Source organism: Lampetra fluviatilis, chromosome 52, assembly GCF_964198595.1.
Source record: "Lampetra fluviatilis chromosome 52, kcLamFluv1.1, whole genome shotgun sequence".
Classification (NCBI taxonomy): Eukaryota; Metazoa; Chordata; class Hyperoartia; order Petromyzontiformes; family Petromyzontidae; genus Lampetra; species Lampetra fluviatilis.
The window spans coordinates 1,883,286-1,902,345 of record NC_136326.1 but is presented as its reverse complement, the minus strand read 5'-3'; the positions used below and the strand labels follow the sequence as shown (position 1 = coordinate 1,902,345).

Below are 19,060 nucleotides of genomic sequence, written 5' to 3'. Positions count from 1 at the left end.
AAAGCTATCTGGGTACCAAATTTAAACTTTATACCTTGTCGGGAAGTACCCCTAGAGGTTATTGAGACGTACAGATTAAGGCCTTTATTTATATCGATGTGGAGAGTTCAAATTTAATTCTTATCAGGCCCCACTGTTTGCATTTCGTGCACTCTCCAACTCTCATAACCCCGGTGTGGCCACACTTTACCCCTGCGCACGTCACCTGCCCATTGACTTTAAACTGTTGAGATGCGCAGATCAGAAGTCAGAATCTGTATTCATACTGCCCATATACTCAACACTGCCCATACACTCAACACTGCCCATAGACTCATCACTGCCCATAGACTCAACACTGCCCATAGACTCATCACTGCCCATAGACTCAACACTGTCCATACACTCAACACTGCCCATAGACTCATCACTGCCCATAGACTCAACACTGCCCATAGACTCATCACTGCCCATAGACTCAACACTGTCCATACACTCAACACTGCCCATAGACTCAACACTGCCCATAGACTCAACACTGCCCATAGACTCAACACTGCCCATAGACTCAACACTGCCCATAGACTCAACACTGCCCATAGACTCAACACTGCCCATAGACTCAACACTGTCCATAGACTCAACACTGCCCATAGACTCAACACTGCCCATAGACTCAACACTGCCCATAGACTCAACACTGCCCATAGACTCAACACTGCCCATAGACTCAACACTGCCCATAGACTCAACACTGCCCATAGACTCAACACTGCCCATAGACTCAACACTGTCCATAGACTCAACACTGCCCATAGACTCAACACTGTCCATAGACTCAACACTGTCCATAGATTCAGCACTGCCCATAGACTCAACAATGCACTTCCGATTAGCACGGTTGGTTACGTACGGTGCGAAAGAAGATCACTATAATGCAATAGAATATAAACGCGATGTAAGTCTAATTCCATAACACAAACACATACAGCAGACGTCACTTCAAAACATTTTATATATAAAGCTCCACCATTTACGTATTAAAAATATCCAAAACAAAACTCTTATCTACGTAATATTTACCACAGAGTGCAAAGTCTGTACTTTCCATCAGTATGAGCCAGCATATCAAGTAGGGTTTTTTTTCTTTTCCAAGCTTAGTTAACTCTGTGTTAAACATAGATACATCAAAACACACCTTTTACACAGTCCACATTAAAACCCACCCTACGTCATCTGGTCCACCAATTGAGACGAGGCTCAAAAGAAAGCCGTCTCTGGTGTGGACCAATCAGTTTCAAGGACAATGCATTTCTTATCAGAGTGTAAATTTTGTTTGCATTTTGACCACAAATATTGTGGTTAATGCAGACATGATTCCTCGTAAAAAGGTTTCAGTTTTGTTGCCAGAAAAAAGGGGAAAAACCCCTATTATTCTATTTTGGTACTGGCAAAGGAGGTCTAATGATGTAGATGCTCACCCCGAGCCCTCATTACTTTGATAGTGCCGCTGTCTTTGAGCTGTACGCCTTTTGGCGTCCTCTGGTCTAGCACCAATTGAGACGAGGCTCAAAAGAAAGCTGTCTTTGGTGTGGACCAATCAGTTTCAAGGACAATGCATATATTATCAGTGGGGTTTTTTTTGCATTTTGACCACAAGTATTGTGGTTAATGCAGACATGATTCCTTGTAAAAAGGTTTCAGTTTTGTTTCCATAAAAAAGGGGGCAAATCCCTATTATTATACTAGGAATAATTACACGCAGAAAAAAATCCTGAACAACAACTCGAGCAAAACCGGAGTGGGGAACCTCTTTTCCTTATGAAGGGCCCAACAGGACTCTCACATACATGTAGCAAGCCACCTCACTACATTCACACCCCTTATCGCTACCCAAATAACAAACTTCAAAATAAAACGCGCGTGTTTGACCGGGCAAGAAGAAGCAGTGACAGAATTCGACCGAGCATGCCGAAATCAGAAACGCATTTATTGTCGCCAGGTTGAAAAAATTGCCCTCCGGGACCCCATTAGTGCTACCGAGATGCTGGGTCCTATTTATACAAGGTTCTGCGAGGCCCTCGCAGTGACAGGAGTGACTGGGCACGTGCTTAAATTAGTGCCCGCCAGGTCAAACACATTCCCCTCCGATTAGTGCGGCCAAGATGCTCGTCGTGAAGAAACAATGCTTGTTTGGGGACCTGTTTTGAAGTGAGAGGAGGCCACGTGTTGCTGCAGGTTGTATCACTTGAAGGCATGGGCCTAAGGTTGTGTTACCATTATCAGGGACTTGCCCTCTAGAACTCTAGAAAACTACATCATGGGACCTCCTTTGCGCCTTTTGGCGTCATCTGGTCGAACACCATATGATACTAGGCTCTAAAGAAAGCTGTCTCTGGTGTGGACCAATCAGTTTTCAAGGAAAATGCATAAATTATCAGAGTATTGTTTTTTGTTTGCATTTGACTGCAAGTATTGTGGTTAATGTAAGCATGATTCCTTGCAAAAGGTGTCAGTTTTGTTGCCAGAAAAAAGGGGAAAACCCCGATTAGTATATCTAGAAAACTAGCAAGATTAGTCAAAGTGCTGCCTGAAACTTGGGAGACAAAACACAAGAGACAAAAGGATCACAGTATTTGCAAATATGCCCCAAATATATCCCCGGTTTCCACGCCGCTGATTAAATACTTCCGAGGACGAACGCCCGTTGGAAACGTTGAAGAATCCATGCGTATGCTTTTTTTTCTTAACTTGTTTGGGCTGCGTCTTCCTGTAACTACCGCTGCGTCCATCCACATAACCGTAACGTGAACCCAGCACAGCCGGTCTGCTTAAAACATTTGCACGTGGGCACTTGTGTAAACGTTTGATCAATGTGCCAAAAAGCGTAGGATTTGTCCTCACATCATCTGTACAACCACAAACCAATCGCCCTTAACCGCATGCGATCCCATGAGCTCCATTAACCAAACAAAATTCTATAAATCGTCACCGTTCAGTATCGCGATTCGATTTAAGGCTCAATTTTTTTTCCTGTATAATTTTCACCGTGCCCTTTGTATTTTTTTATTTTTATGGCTCAAGTTCGTGTTTGTACGGTTTCGTTTGTTCTCTTCGCCTCAACGTATCTGTAGCGCATCATCCGCATTCCACTTACAAGCATCAAAACAATCAATTCTCTCGCGACACACGCCGTCGCAAGAGTAAGAAGTAGTCGATCGCAATTATCCGTCGATCGATCGGGCCTCAACGACTAATTGTCCCCGTTCTAATTCACACGTCATTTCCATTCTACCCATATCTCAAAGCTTCACGGTGGCGATGGCGCCGCCGCCGCCGACGCGTCGTTCGGCACAACGTCCCGACATCTCCCGCGCCCGGGCGCTTCTCCCGCGGCCCTCGCCGCCGGCACCGCTAGCGCCACGAGTGACCGAGCTCCTCCTCCTGCTGCCGTGGCCCCCGGCGCCACGTTTGCGCCACCCAGTCCTGCAGCAGCAAGACGGCGTCGATCCGGTTGAGGTCTCGGCACTGCTGCACCAGCTGCGCCAGCGGGCGGTGCCCGTTGCGCAGGAGCACCTCCTCGGTGGGGCTGCGGCCGCCCCTCCCCCGCTCCTCCAGCAGGCTCAGCTCGTCGTAGCTTAGGCCCCAGCGTGAGCCCACGTGGCGCCAGTTCTGCGGGCGGCAGCGGGTTTCACAGTGATTTGAAGCGTTCGTGACTGCAAGGATTCATATTCTTAGGTTGTTTTTTTCGGTAAAGTCAGGTAGGTAAAACATTAAAATTAATAAAAGTAAAATAAAAATTAAATAGAATTTTTTTTACTTTTATTAATTTTTCTTTTTTACCTACATGACTTTACCGAAAAAACCTAAGAATAGGTTTCACAGTGGCCGTGTCGGTGGGTAACACGATGGCCATCTCTCCTCTCGTGTGGCATTGCAAAAGCAAACGTGCCGATTTTTTCGACTGATCTTATCTACTGTGCACTGAACAGTGGCCAACCTCGATAGCAGCATCGCTTGGTCTACATTAGTCTATGGGTCCTATGCCAGAGTCTGCAGATCCTATAATAGTCTACGGGTCCTATGTTAATTGGTTTTTTACCCTTCTATCTGGCAACAAAACTGACACCTTTTTTTTACAAGGAGTCATGTTTACATAGACCACAATACCTGCAGTCATAATGCAAACAAAAAACATAACTCTGATAATGGGCACTGTCCTTGAAGTTGATTGGTCCACACCCGAGACAGCTTTCCTTAGAGCCTAGTCTCACATGGGTTGGACCAGATGACGCCAAAAGGCGCACAACTCAAAGACAATGCACCATCAGAGTATGAGAGCTCGGGGTAAGCATTTACACCATTGGAACCTCATTTGCCAGTAAAAAAATAGGTGTCAGTTTTGTTGCCAGATAGAAGGGTAAAAAACCAATTATCATATTTTTTACTGGCAAATGAGGTTCCAATGGGGTCCTATGTTAGTCTATGGGTGTACGTAAGTCTCTAGGTCCTGTGCGAGTCTATCGGTCTGATGCTAGTCTATGTATGTATGTTGAACTTCTTTCGCACCATACGTAGCCAACCGTGCGTATCGGAGGTGTGGGGGCGGGGGGGGGGTAAGGACGACGCGAGTCGATTGGTCGCCGTGGCACTGCGTCGCACCTTGATGATGCTGTGGCTGGGGTCCAACTTGGCCTTCAGTCTGTAGAAGGCCTCGGCGTCGTCCATGAAGTCCAGCACCGTGGGCTGGGGGCGCTCGGTGCTCGAGCACAGCGAGACGGGGGCAGAGGTCAGGGGGTCAACGGCGGGGGGGAGGGGCAGGTTGGGACATGGCTGACCTGCATACACACACACACACACATGTACGGGGCACACTTGACTAAACTTAACTACTGTTAAATTTCGATTTAAAGCTTTCGTGACTGCAGGGATTCATCTTCTTGGTTCTTTCGGTAAAGTCACGTAGAAGGGAAATAATAAAATAATAAAAATAAAACATAATAAAATAATTCTCACGACGTTTCGGCCACAACGCAAGCAGCCGTCTTCAGGTAGAGAACAGGTCTGTCGAGGAGATATTCAGACTGTCTCCTTTACAGACCTGTTCTCTACCTGAAGACGGCTGCTTGCGTTGTGGCCGAAACGTCTTGAGAATTATTTTATTATGTTTTATTTTTATTATTTTATTATTTCCTTCTACGTGACTTTACCGAAAGAACCAAGAAAGTTAACTACTGTTTTTATTTTACCTGGTAAGGCCCACTGAGCTATGTAACTCTTTTTCAAAAGCGACCTGGTTATCAGAAATGATAGCTCACCGAAGTGGCTTATCACGTGGATAATGTATAGCAGTTTAATACTCTCAACGCATTGTTTCTAAACGTGGAGGGAAAAACTGGAGCACAGGAAGAACACGCAAACTCCAAATATACAGCAGGCGTCAGGGTCGGGATCAAAACCAGGACCCCGTGTATACCAGGCGAGGTAGTTAACATTTCGCCACGGAGACACACAAAGACAAATATTGCCCGTATAGCCTTAACAGACTGTTGGGGCAAGTGTCTTTAGCGAGGATGTATGGAGGGCGGCACGGCACATGAGGGGGTTGGTTGGCGAGCACCACGCACGCCCACTTACGTCTCCCCAGGTACTGGAATTTACACATTGCAGGTGGTACTTGTTTAAGGCTAAGTTGACGTAAGGGAGACCCAGGATCGATGAAAACATTCTCCACTGTTAATGGTATTGAGTGGGAATTGAACTCGGGTCGCTGGGTTCGTAGCGCAGTCCGCTAACCACTGCACTGTCGCTTCCCACCACAAGACAATTATTACCCTTACAGCGTTAACCTACAGCGTTAACCTACAGCGTTAACCTACAGCGTTAACCGACTTTCGGGCCAAGTTCTCTGAGCGAGCGGCACCTTTGGAGGCCAGCACGGCACGCGAAGAGTGGTGTGGGGCTATGGACACGCGCACGGGTAACTCACGAATCGATTCTAAATCAAGTCTCGACTCGTTACCCATTTGTAGTAGGTTCCAGGAGACTTGGACGACGTAGTTGGAGGCACACTTATTTATTAACCACAATGTACATAACAGGCCGAGATGTACAACACTCGAAGGGGTATCGGCCCCTTCACCCGTCTAACAGGGAGATCACACCATCTATGTCATGGCTAGCCTACTCCTAGGTCCTCCACTACAGGGCTAGGGGAGGCTAGCTAACCCAGCTCTGGTTAAGCTGGGATTACGGCACCCTAAGTCACCAGACCGGCTCTTACAAGAGCATCGGCTCTGGGCTCTTGGGGCCACGCCACTGGCTTGCCCTGGTCGCTCCTGAGAAGGACAGCGATCCAGGGGAGTCCCAGGGCCTATCTAGCCGGTCTTCTTGCTTCGCCGGTTTAAGCTGAACACTGAACCCCGAGCCCTCCGGTTCACTGCCTCATATAGCAACTCCCCCACCGAGGGGTGGAGCCGTGGGGGATCACAGCGCCGTGTTAGCCCCCCAGGCTCAACGGTGCGGACGTGGATGTAAGCGCCTCTTGGCGTACGGGCATAACCACGCCCAGTGTGTTTGTTTGCCCTCCGTAACACCTCTACACATTTGCCTCCTGCGCCCGAGACTCACCGCCGCTACTGCCGTTGGGACTTCCAGCGGCCTTTCCAGTGGGGGTTTCCGTCGGAGGTTTGCCAGGGATCGCGATGGGGATGCTGGCCCCAGTCTCCTTCTGTGCGAATCGCAGACACGACCCCAGTTAGCAAAATTTGTGGCACGCCTGATGTTCTGTGCCCTGCCAGGAGTGTTCGTCGCGCAGCATTCTCAAAGCGATGTCCTGCTGCTCAAGCAGCATTGGGGCGGTGTCTTCTTGGTTCTTTCGGGAAAGTCACGTAGAAGGGAAATAATAAAATAATAAAAATAAAATATTATAAAATACAATTCTCACGACGTTTCGGCCACAACGCAAGCAGCCGTCCTCAGGTGAAGAACAGGTCTGTCGGAAAGACAGCGTCATTCAGACGCTGTCATTCAGACGCTGTCATTCAGACGCTGTCTTTCCGACAGACCTGTTCTTCACCTGAGGACGGCTGCTTGCGTTGTAGCCGAAACGTCGTGAGAATTGTATTTTATTATGTTTTATTTATATTATTTTATTACTTCCCTTCTACGTGACTTTACCGAAAGAACCAAGAAGATGAATCCCTGCAGTCACGAAAGCTTTAAATCGAAATTGGGGCGGTGGTTATCTCCCAGTTGTTACGCTGCTTAGGCAACGGTGGAAATTACACATTCACATGGCCGGGGGGGGGAGGACGCTGCGAGAGATTGAGTAGGCACGAAGGTCGAGGCTACTGGCTTCGTGCTCACTCGGTGACAGTGGTGGATGTTGGCTTTGTGAGTGAGTGGGAGCGTGAGCGAGTGACTCGGTGGCTTTGCGAGTGAGTGACACGTGGGAGATTGAGTGGGTGGGAGGGTGAGGGAGTGAATGAGTGGGTGGCTGAGGGAGTGGGTGAGTGAGTGGGAGGGCGAGGAAGTGGGTGAATGGGTGGGCATGTGGGTGAATGAGTGAGTGGGAGGGTGAGGGAGTGGATGAGTGGGTGGCTGAGGGAGTGGGTGAGTGAGTGGGAGGGCGAGGGAGTGGGTGAGTGGGTGGGTTTGTGGGTGAATGAGTGAGTGGGAGGGTGAGGGGGTGGGTGTGGGAGTGGGTGGGTGAATTAATGAGTGAGTGGGAGGGTGAGGGAGTGGATGAGTGGGTGGGTGTGTGGGTGAATGAGTGAGTGGGAGGGTGAGGGAGTGGATGAGTGGGTGGGCGTGTGGGTGAATGAGTGAGTGGGAGGGTGAGGGAGTGGGTGAGTGGGTGAGTGGGTGGGCGTGTGGGTGAATGAGTGAGTGGGAGGGTGAGGGAGTGGATGAGTGGGTGGCTGAGGGAGTGGGTGAGTGAGTGGGAGGGCGAGGGAGTGGGTGAGTGGGTGGGTGTGTGGGTGAATGAGGGAGTGGGTGAGGGAGTGGGTGGGTGAGTGGGAGGGTGAGGGAGTGGGTGGGTGGGTGTGTGGTTGAATGAGTTCATCGGTAAGTGACGCGTGGTAGGTCAATAAGCGGTGCTCATGTTGGAGAGGCGAGGAGGGGTCAGAGGTCGTTTGTGCGTGACCCACAAACGGGGCCGTCTCCTCCTTCGTCAGGCCGGGACTCTGCAGCTTCTCATTCGCAGTCACTGCGACACACAGGGGGGCACACCCAGGTACACGCATGCACACACGCGGCTGTGAGCGCACACATGCACAAGACAAAGATGCCCATACAGCATTCGCAGACCGTCTTGGCAAGTGCTGTTGTTAGCGAGCACCTATTAAGGCAGGTACGATGCGCCAGGGGCTGGTGTTGCCAGCACCACGCCCAGCCACCTTTGTTCCCCCAGTGCTGATGATTTACACACCACTTAAGGAAGTCGTTTAAGGCCGAGGCAACCTAGGTAAGGCCCATGACCGGTTCAGATGTCGCCGGGTTCGTAGCGCAGTGCGTTAACACTCCGCCGCTCCAAAGCAAAAGGTTCCCCGTGTAGCCTTAACAGACTGGAGGAGCAAGTGCTGTTAGCGAGCACCTATGAAGGTCAGTACGTCACACGTGGGAGTGGGTGGCCAGCACCATGCCCGGCCGCCTTTGTCTCCCCAATTCTGAAGTTTACACACCATGCCGGGTACTGATTTAAGGCTAGGGAAGGCCCAGGACCGGTTCAGGTATTCATCACTGAAGGTGGCCAGGTGCGGAAATGGAAATCAGGTTGATGGTTTCAGAGAGCAGTGTGCTAACCACTGCCCCACTGCTCCCTACAGACTAACATCAGTGAGCACACATTCACGCACGCCACGGTTCTGTAGCCACATGGTGTGGCGTGGTGTGGTGTGGCGTGGTGTGGTGCGCTTTGGTGTGGTATGGGGTGGTGTGGGGTGGTACAGGTGGTGTAGTGCAGTGTGGAGTCATTTGATGTGGTGTGGGGTTGGGTGGGGTGGTGCAGTGTGGTGCGGTGTGGGGCGGTGTAGTGCAGAGTTGTTTGGGCTGGTGTGGTGTGGTGCAGTGCAGTGTAGTGTGGTGCAGTGGGATGCAGTGTGGGCTGGTGTGGTGCAGTTTGGTGCAGTGCAGTGGGGTGCGGTGTGATGCGGTGCGGGGTGGTGTGGTGCAGTGTGGTGCAGTGTGGTGTGGTGCAATGTGGGGTGGGGTGGTGTGTGGTGCAGTGTGGTTCAGTGTTGTGGGGTGTGGTGCAGTGTGGGTGCTGTGGTGCAGGGTGGTGTGGTGCAGTGTGGGGTGGTGTGTGGTGCAGTGTGATGCGGGGTGGAGCAGTGTGGTGCAGTGTGATGCAGTGTCGTGCAGTGTGGTGCAGTGTGGCGTGGTGTAGTGTGATGCGGTGTGGTGTGGTGTGGTGCAGTGTGGTGCAGTGCGGTGTGGTGCCGTGCGGAGTCACCGTACCCAGCTCTCCCTGCACTGGGTCCGTCTCCTGCACGGGGGTCACCACCTGCTACACATACAAACAAAGACAAAGATCCCTCGCGTAGCCTTTACATTCTATTGGGGCAAGTGCTGTTAGCGAGTAGCATCTATGAAGGCCGGAACGGCACACGAGGGGGTGGGTGGCCAGTGCCACACCCGGCCGACTTTGTCTCCCCAGTGGCGATGTTTACACACCGCACCAGCGTCGACCTTAGGGGATGCCCAGGACCGGTTCAAATAATCGTCACCGATGTTGACCGTGAGCGGGAATCTAACTCGGGGACCGCCGGGTAACACAGCGCAGCGTAGCGCTAACCGCTACACCACCGCTCCCCCAGAGCGAGCAACAATCCACACACACAGACCAGAGGTCGCAACCGGGTACCCGATACCCGTACCCTACCCGATACCCGGCTACCCATACCCGGCCGGGTATCAGGTAGGGTACGGGTATCGGCCGGGTACGGGTACAGGTAGCCGTTTGCGACCCTGGTGCGGCTGGGTACGGGTACGGGTAGGCCGTGAGTCACTGGTGAGTAACCGTTTGTCACTCATTTGCGACCCTGGTGCGGGCGGGTACGGGTAAGGAATCAAAACCCGTTTGCGACCTCTGATCCACGGTAGGAAACCAGCGAACCCGGGGGCCATACGCCCTATCGGCACAGGCCGGGAGAGAGCGGACAATACTCCGCGGGGAAAGGCGCCCGAGGTCGGGAATCGAACCCGGGCCCCTCGTTGCCAGGAGGCGAGAGCGGTCGTCACCGCTGCACCGCCCGGCCGGCCAGGCGCGGCGCAGCGGAGCGCCGTGACGCGCGGACTCACCAGAGTGGCGGCCGCGTCGCTCCGGTAGTCCGACTCCACCGGGCGACGTGGGGACGAGCAGCCGTTCCCGGCCGGAGCCGCGGCCTTGGCCGGCACTGCACGCAGAGAGGTCATCGTACACAGAGTGGTCATCGTACACAGGTCATCGTACACAGGTCATCATACACAGAGAGGTCATCATCATACACAGAGAGGTCATCGTACACAGGTCATCGTACACAGGTCACCGTACACAGGTCATCATACACAGGTCATCATACACAGAGAGGTCATCATCATACACAGAGAGGTCATCGTACACAGGTCATCGTACACAGGTCATCGTACACAGGTCATCGTACACAGGTCATCGTACACAGAGAGGTCATCGTACACAGGTCATCGTACACAGGTCATCATACACAGGTCATCATACACAGGGCATCATACACAGGTCATCATACACAGGTCATCATAGACAGAGTGGCCACTGAGACCCAAAGACTTACACACAGAGACCCATAGACCGGTGGCGCTGGCTTCGTGTGTGACATGGCCATTACAGATTTCGAGAAAGAGACGCTCTGCCTTTGCATCGCGTACGTACACGTGCCGCGTTAGCACACACACACCTGCACACACACACACGTGTACACACACACACACGTGTACACACACACGCACACACACACGCACACACACACGCGCGCACACACACACACACGTGTACACACACGTGTACACACACACGTGCAAGTGTGGGCACGCATGTCTTTCTCTCTCCCTCTTCCTGGTTCTCTAACCGCCTTTTTTTCCAAGAAACCAGAAACCCGCAGCAGAGACCACACACGATTTCCACTGCTGCTTCTGCTGCTTCCACCACCACCACCATAGCCATGGCCAGCCCGAATGTAATTCGCGCGTGGAAGTTGAACTTCTTTCACACGGTACGTAGCCAACCATGCGAATCGGAGGTGCCGGGGGGAGGAGGGGGGGGGAAGGACAATAAACTAAACACGCAAAAGCAGTTCTAAAGAAATGAGTTTTCAATGTAGATTTAACATTGCAAAGCTCACGGTCGCTTCCTAATAATAGCCCACTTACTGCTGCAGGCCATTACCCATACTCTGAGCCCATTACTCTAGCCAGTAGCCACAGCACTTAGATCTGGCGCATTAAGGAAAGTCCTACATCACTCTTTTATTTTGTATTTTTTTTCTTTTTTTTATTCTTTTTTTACGATCAGTGGAAACAAGAAGATGCTCGCTATAGTCGGCACTTTGCTTCGTTCATCATTTCGTAATTTTTTTTAAACTTTGCTTTATGTAAACCCCCACCTTCTTGGTTCTTTCGGTAAAGTCACGTAGAAGGAAAATAATTAAATAATAAAAATTCTACATAGTAAAATAATTATCACGACGTTTCGGCCACAACACAAGCAGCAGTTCACCTGAGGACGGCTGCTTGCGTTGTGGCCGAAACGTCGTGAGAATTATTTTATTATGTTTTATTTTTATTATTTTATTATTTCCATTCTACGTGACTTTACCGAAAGAACCAAGAAGATGAATCCCTGCAGTCACGAAAGCTTTAAATCGAAATTAAACCCCCACCTCTCGCTCACTCTCTCGCTCTCTCTCTCGCTCTCTCTCGTTCTGCACGCAGCCCTTCTCGCAGTCCGACGGCTTGCCATAACCCTCATCTGATGTCCGAGCTAAGAACCCATAATGGTACCCCCTCGCCTTAACCCGAGACCACAAAGCTAGCCTCAACGCCTCACCCATTTCCCCGACGAAGCTTCGTCTTATCCGTAACCTACAACCCCTAAAACACGATGCCTAAACCTCACTTAGCCCAAAAAAAAGCGTGGAACCCATAGCACTAAACCCTATAACCACTCCCCCCTCTCCCTCCAATCCTTCCCCGCTGGAGCTTGACCAGAGGTCGCAAACGGCTTTTGATTCCTTACCCGTATCCGTACCCGGCCGGGTATGGGTACCCGGCCGGGTATTGGTACCCGTACGCTACCAGTACCCGTACCCTACCCGAAATGAGTGACAAACGGTTACTCACCTGTGACTCACGGCCTACCCGTACCCGGCCGCACCAGGGTCGCAAACGGGTACCCGCACCCGGCCGGGTACGGGTAGCCGGGTATCGGGTAGGGTACGGGTATCGGGTACCCGGTTGCGACCTCTGAGCTTGACCCGAGTGCTAAGCCTGAAAACCCACAACCTCCTTGGGGCCCCGTGACTCATCATCTCCGCCGCCGCTCGCAATCGGCTCGCAGCGTCTCCACCTCCGGCTCTCTCCGTGACCGACTCGAGTCACATTTCCAGAGAGGGCGGCGGGCGGTGTGATCCACGCCCACGGGATTCCGAGTAAACCTCTTATTCACGAGTCGATTAGCGGAGGCCGCAGAGCGCGCGTACTTACGACGGAGTTAGGTTTCAGAGGTGTGTTCGTAAGTCGATTTGTTCGCAAGTCCAAGTTCACTCCTGTCGATTCCAAACACGTTGTATGGCGTGTACACTAAACACGGGGAATGGCTGTAACAGTTGGATAATCTCCTGTAGATGTAGATGCCACTGGTTCTTTGCGTTCTGCAGATGTAGATGCCACTGGTTTTTCACATTCTACAGATGTAGATGCCACTGGTTCTTCACGTTCCGTAGATGTAGATGCCACTGGTTTTTCACATTCTACAGATGTAAATGCCATTGGTTCTTCAGGTTCTACAGATGTAGATGCCACTGGTTCTTCACGTTCCGCAGATGTAGATGCCACTGGTTCTTCACGTTCTGCAGGTGTAGATGCCACTGGTTCTTCACGTTCTGCAGGTGTAGATGCCACTGGTTCTTCACGTTCCGCAGATGTAGATGCCACTGGTTCTTCACGTTCCGCAGATGTAAATGCCATTGGTTCTTCAGGTTCTACAGATGTAGATGCCACTGGTTCTTCACGTTCTGCAGATGTAGATGTCACTGGTTCTTAACGTTCCGTAGAAGTAGATGCCACTGGTTCTTCACGTTCCGCAGATGTAGATGCCACTGGTTCTTCACGTTGTGCAGATGTAGATGCCACTGGTTCTTCACGTTCTGCAGATGTAGATGCCACTGGTTCTTCACGTTCTGCAGATGTAGATGCCACTGGTTCTTCACGTTCTGCAGATGTAGATGCCACTGGTTCTTCACGTTCCGTAGATGTAGATGCCACTGGTTCTTCACGTTGTGTAGATGTAGATGCCACTGGTTCTTCACGTTCCGCAGATGTAGATGCCACCACCCCCATCTATTGCGCGTGGGTTGAACTTACGACTCTCGGTCTGAACAGGCAACTGGACGTACGGACCAGGTTTGTTCGTATCTCTGAAAGTTCGCAAGTAGAAGAGTCCCTGTACAACGTTCTCTCCCTGGCTACGTGGCGCGACGGGCACTGCGAGATGCGACCCCGTACGTCCGTCCAGTGCTGCGTCGGCGCTTCAGGTTGCACGAACGAATCCGTTGTCGCGAGGATTGCACTCGTCACACACGAAAGCGCTTGCCACAAATGAGCCACAAAATCTCGACGATCTCGTCAAGGGGCATCATGGACCACCATCACGCGACACTCCGGTCATCGTCGCAGCAGCAGCGGCGGCTTTTTGCCTAAGCCATCGAACAAAGACGGTGCTCGCCGCATCTTCAAGATGCGCCTCTGCGGACGTCTGGAATGCTCCTCCGATATTAGTACGCCACTGGAGCTGTGCACTTTTAAATCACCATCTGGACTGAAATCTCATTCCTTTCGAACTGTTTTTAGTGTTTAGTGTTGTTGTCCTTCCCCCCCCTCCCCCGCACCTCCGATTAGCGCAGTTGGCTACGTAAGGTGCGAAAGAAGTTCAACATACGATCATACTGTCCATAGACTAACACTACACATAGACTCAACACTGCCCATATACTCAACACGATCCCCAGAGACTCAACACTACCCATAGACTCAACACTACAGCCCTGTGTGTGTATACCTGTGTGTGTACCTGTGTGTGTGTACCTGTGTGTGTGTACATGTGTGTGTGTACATGTGTGTGTGTACCTGTGTCTGTGTGTACCTGTGTGTGTGTACCTGTGTGCGTGTACCTGTGTGCGTGTACCTGTGTGTGTACCTGTGTGTGTGTACCTGTGTGTACTTGTGTGTGTGTACCTGTGTGTGTGTACCTGTGTGTGTACCTGTGTGCGTGTACCTGTGTGCGTGTACCTGTGTGTACTTGTGTGTGTGTACCTGTGTGTGTACCCGTGTGTGTGTACCTGTGTGTGTACCCGTGTGTGTGTACCCGTGTGTGTGTGTACCTGTGTGTGTGTACCTGTGTGTGTGTGTGTGTACCTGTGTGTGTGTGTGTGTACCTGTGTGTGTACCCGTGTGTGTGTACCCGTGTGTGTGTGTACCCGTGTGTGTGTGTACCCGTGTGTGTGTACCCGTGTGTGTGTGTGCCTGTGTGTGTGTGTACCTGTGTGTGTGTGTACCTGTGTGTGTGTACCTGTGTGTGTGTACCTGTGTGTGTGTGTGCCTGTGTGTGTGTACCTGTGTGTGTGTACCTGTGTGTGTACCTGTGTGTGTATACGTGTGTGTGTGTATACGTGTGTGTGTGTACCTGTGTGTGTGTACCTGTGTGTGTGTACCTGTGTGTGTGTACCTGTGTGTGTGTGTGTGTACCTGCTGCGCAGTGCTCCAGGCTGCTGCTGGTGGCTCCGCTCTGGTCGTGCTCCATGGCGGGCGCGGGGTGGGCGCGCTGCGCCTCCAACCTCCGTCGCCTGGAGCGACTCCGCCTCCACTGGAATCGACGACGACGACTTCTGGTGCTTCTCCTCCTGCCTCTCTCCCTGCCTCTCTCTCTCCCTGCCTCTCTCTCTCCCTGCCTCTCTCCCTGCCTCTCTCTCTCTCCCTGCCTCTCTCACCCCTCTCCTCCTGCCTCTCCTCCTGCCTCTCTCTCTCCCTCTCGTCGCGTCTACTTCCTCACGGTGCTCAGACGTCTTCCGTTCACCAGGTTTCAGACTCTCTCACGGTCACGTCCTGCCCCCCCCACCCACCCCCCACTCACCCCCCCCACCCCCCACTCACCCCCCCCCCACTCACCCCCCACTCACCCCCCACCCACCCCCCACCCACCCCCCACCCACCCCCCACTCACCCCCCACTCACCCCCCACTCACCCCCCCCCACCCACCCCCCCCCACCCACCCCCCACTCACCCCCCCCCACCCACCCCCCACTCACCCCCCCCCACCCACCCCCCACTCACCCCCCCCACCCACCCCCCACTCACCCCCCCCACCCACCCCCCACTCACCCCCCCCACTCACCCCCCCCACTCACCCCCCTCCCACTCACCCCCCCCACTCACCCCCCTCCCACTCACCCCCCCCCCACTCCCCCCCTCCCACTCACCCCCCACTCACCCCCCCCCACTCACCCCCCACTCACCCCCCCCACCCACCCCCCACTCACCCCCCCCACCCACCCCCCACTCACCCCCCCACACCCACCCCCCACTCACCCCCCCCCACTCACCCCCCTCCCACTCACCCCCCCCCCACTCACCCCCCCCCACTCACCCCCCACTCACCCCCCAATCACACCCCGCCACCACCCCCCCCCCACTCAGCCCCCCCCCCCACTCAATGACAATAGTTTAAAGCGATTTGAAGCATGTTTTATATATATTTTTTATGCGCCCTCGTTTAGCATCAATACGGTAACCAGCTGGCCGCATTCGATTACGATGCTCTGGAACCGCGAAGGTGAATCGATTGTGACGCGCGATGAACCGGCTCGCTCACGTGAAGGAATCGATTTAATTTGGACGCGAAATCCATATCGGATCGATTCCCTCGCCGTTGTGTGTAAAGCTTTAAATGGCAGCCTTCCTGTGTGGTAAACACAAGGTGGTGGGTTCGATCCCGACCCAGACGTCTGCTGTATGTATGGAGTTTGCGTGTCTCTCTCTCTCCCTGGCGAGATGTTAACTACCTCGCCTGGTATGCAGGAGGTCGTGGGTTCGATCCCGACTCTGACGCCTGCTGCTGCTGTATATTTGGAGTTTGCGTGTCTCTCCGTGGCGAGATGTTAACTACCTCGCCTGGTATACAGGAGATCGTGGGTTCGATCCCGACCTTGACACCTGCTGCTGTATATTTGGAGTGTGTGTGTCTCTCTCTCCGTGGTGAGATGGTGGGGGGAAGGTTTTGGTGGTGGTGGTGGGGGGAAGGTGGTGGTGGGGGGGGAAGGTGGTGGTTGGGGAGAGGTTTGGGAGCACCCATATCTGTAGTCGGTGGCCCCCTCATTTAAACATAAAAGCAACGTCAAAACACAACAACGATTGTCCGCATCTTGAGCGTAAGGAGACATTTTTCATCACCATAAACCGTCCTTGTCGTGGTGCGTTATTCTGAGATCAGCTCAAAACCACACAGGCGAATGCAAGTCCCGGAGATAATGGAACCAAGACCGTAATTATAATTTATATTCAAAATATCCCCCCCAATTTATTGCTATAAAAATATATTTTTAAATAATAATTGCGATGCTATGTAAAACAAAACAAAAAAAATTGCTAAACCTTGGCCAGGACCTGTCTTCATATAACAATGCATCGATTTCTGTTTATATGATTGTAATTATGGTTGTACTTTATGAATCCCTAATCTCTGCCATTACATGCAATGAAACAAGAAAAGGTAAAAAATAAAAAACAGCAATGTAATACAATAAACTATTAGACATTATTGTAAACAATAAATAAAAAGTCCATCTCACGTGTTAGTGAATTTGTTAATATTTTAGGCAGGAAATGGCAGGAAATTAGTTTTCAAATTTAAAAAAATTTCTGGGGGGGGGACCCCCAGACCCCCTAACACATTTGTCCCCCCCAATTTTGACTCCATGGCTACGGCCTTAATGGGAACATTCTCTTGAGCGAGTCAACATCTTGGTGGTATCGACAAGCAGGAGACGTGGGAACGAACCCAAGAGGAGTTTGCTGGGTGATGGATTCTATGACTTCTGGAATCGATTCGGTAAACGATTATTGATAAATAAAAATCGATATTCTCTTTCAAATTCCGAAAAATAATCATTGACACCGCAAAGCGCCTTTCATCCGGAGGTCACAAAATGTTGACAAGAGCTAAAAACAAAACATTTAAGGAAACAAATGAATTACAAAAAGAAACATGCAGGCTGGTGATAAGAAAACACCGCCAAATAAAATAGCATGAAAACGCAAGGGTAGAAAAAGTAGGCGTATCAAGGAAGTGAGAAAGGCTTTTAATAACGAGTGTATTGAAGCTGGATTGAATAAGCCGACTGGCAGGAATAAATTTCGGGTGGAAAGTGAAACTCCCGTAGCCTCGGGACCCACTCCTGAACAGTTCCGAGTGGTCCTAATACCGAGTGCAGATTTGAAAACAGCTGTTGGCATGCGAACGCGACATTGTTGAGACGTGTATGTACACCTTCTTAAAACCGACCCCACGTCTTCTCAGTAATGCAGCTGCTGGAGTGAGAACACTTTTACTGGTAGGAACCACCTGGTTCCTCCAGCCCACATAGGATTATTGTGTCCGTCCGTCCGTCGTGCATCCAAAAATGGGAGGGGTGGTGCTGGGTGGAGAGGGGAGGGTGGGGAGGGGCTGGGTGGGGAGGGTGGGGCTGGGTGGGGGGTGGTAGGGGTGGGGCTGGGTGGGGAGGGGCTGGTCACCCCGTGGTGCCCTTATAAAACTCAACGTTCAACCTACTCACGCCGGCTTGTGCCCGCCCTCACAGTCGGCCATATTTGCGGAATACACCACGCCGCCGTTGACCCTGTCCATTGACCGAGCAACCCAACGTTCCTACCAGCTCCCTCCGCAGGAATGTGTTCCCAAGTTGTCGTATCTCTTCGCTGGCTAGTGGACTTTACGATATTCTATTAGTTTAAACACGTAGACTTTCGCGACCGATATCCAGAGGAGCTGGTAGGAACGTTGGGTTTGCGCGGTCAATGGCCAGGGTCAACGGCGGCGTGGTGTATTCCGCAAATATGCCCGACTGTGAGGGCGGGCACAAGCCGGCTTGAGTAGGTTAAACGTTGAGTTTTATAAGGGCACCACGGGGTGACCAGCCCCTCCCCACCCAGTCCCACCCCTCCCACCCCCCAACCCAGCCCCTCCCCACCCTCCCCTCTCCACCCAGCCCCACCCCTCCCATTTTTGTATACACGACGGACACAATAATACCCTGTGGGCTGGTGGAACCAGGTGGTTCCTACCAGTAAAATAACTCAAAACAAGACCAAGCTAGGTGGTAGTGCAACACGTTTGTATTTCCTCCCCCCCCACAACGGAAACATACCTGCCGTCCTTTCACCCCCTGGGGTTATGTGCCAAGCTGTTACAGCCAGCACGCCGCCGAAACTAAGGTTGGGAAGGCGCCACTCCATATCGCAAATGCCTTGCCCAGTCCACGTGTTTTGAGTCTGCAAATGAAAATTGTGTTTCCCAGGCGTTTGCTCAAGAGAAGCGAATTTGGTATTTTTAGTTTCGTTTCGTAAGTTGCGCGACAACCATCCTCCGCTTGTATCCAGCGTAGGCTACGGAAGCTGCTCGACCATACTTCACCACGGTGGTCAATGCGGGCTGAAAGGTGTTTGCCCAAGGTCGATTTGCAGACATCACTCGCCAATGGCGCGAGACAGCCCCAGCGGTGTTCAGCGTCGTGCGCTTTCCACCGACCGATAAAACATTGCCAAGAACAGCTCACGTGCTCCCCCGCAGCTTGG

The 19,060-nt window shown here is 52.0% G+C and overlaps 1 protein-coding gene across 2 annotated transcripts; it reads right to left on the bottom strand.

The window, feature by feature from the left end:
• Window positions 1-976: 976 nt before the first annotated feature.
• Window positions 977-15,235, bottom strand: EDARADD (EDAR associated via death domain). Of its 2 annotated transcripts, none has more exons than XM_078878761.1 (7): window positions 14,959-15,235; window positions 10,285-10,379; window positions 9,442-9,490; window positions 8,133-8,191; window positions 6,610-6,709; window positions 4,642-4,817; window positions 977-3,651 (listed from the first exon to the last, which is right to left on the bottom strand). In XM_078878761.1, the coding sequence occupies exons 1-7, from the start codon at window positions 15,011-15,013 to the stop codon at window positions 3,394-3,396; spliced, it is 792 nt and encodes a 263-aa protein (XP_078734887.1). In that variant the 5' UTR covers window positions 15,014-15,235; the 3' UTR covers window positions 977-3,393. The 2 variants fall into 2 exon arrangements, with proteins under 2 accessions (XP_078734887.1, XP_078734888.1); XM_078878762.1 differs by having other exon boundaries at window positions 3,264-3,651; window positions 9,442-9,487; window positions 14,959-15,134.
• Window positions 15,236-19,060: the final 3,825 nt, after the last annotated feature.

What these genes read in the sequence shown, in the direction of transcription:
- EDARADD (XM_078878761.1), bottom strand. Translation starts at nt 15,013, where the DNA reads ATGGAGCACGACCAGAGCGGAGCCACCAGCAGCAGCCTGGAGCACTGC. An exon ending in GCGACGCGGCCGCCACTCTG is followed by an intron (nt 9,491 to 10,284) that starts GTGAGTCCGCGC and finishes TTGTATGTGTAG; the next exon opens with CAGGTGGTGACCCCCGTGCA. An exon ending in TCCCAACGGCAGTAGCGGCG is followed by an intron (nt 4,818 to 6,609) that starts GTGAGTCTCGGG and finishes GTGTGTATGCAG; the next exon opens with GTCAGCCATGTCCCAACCTG.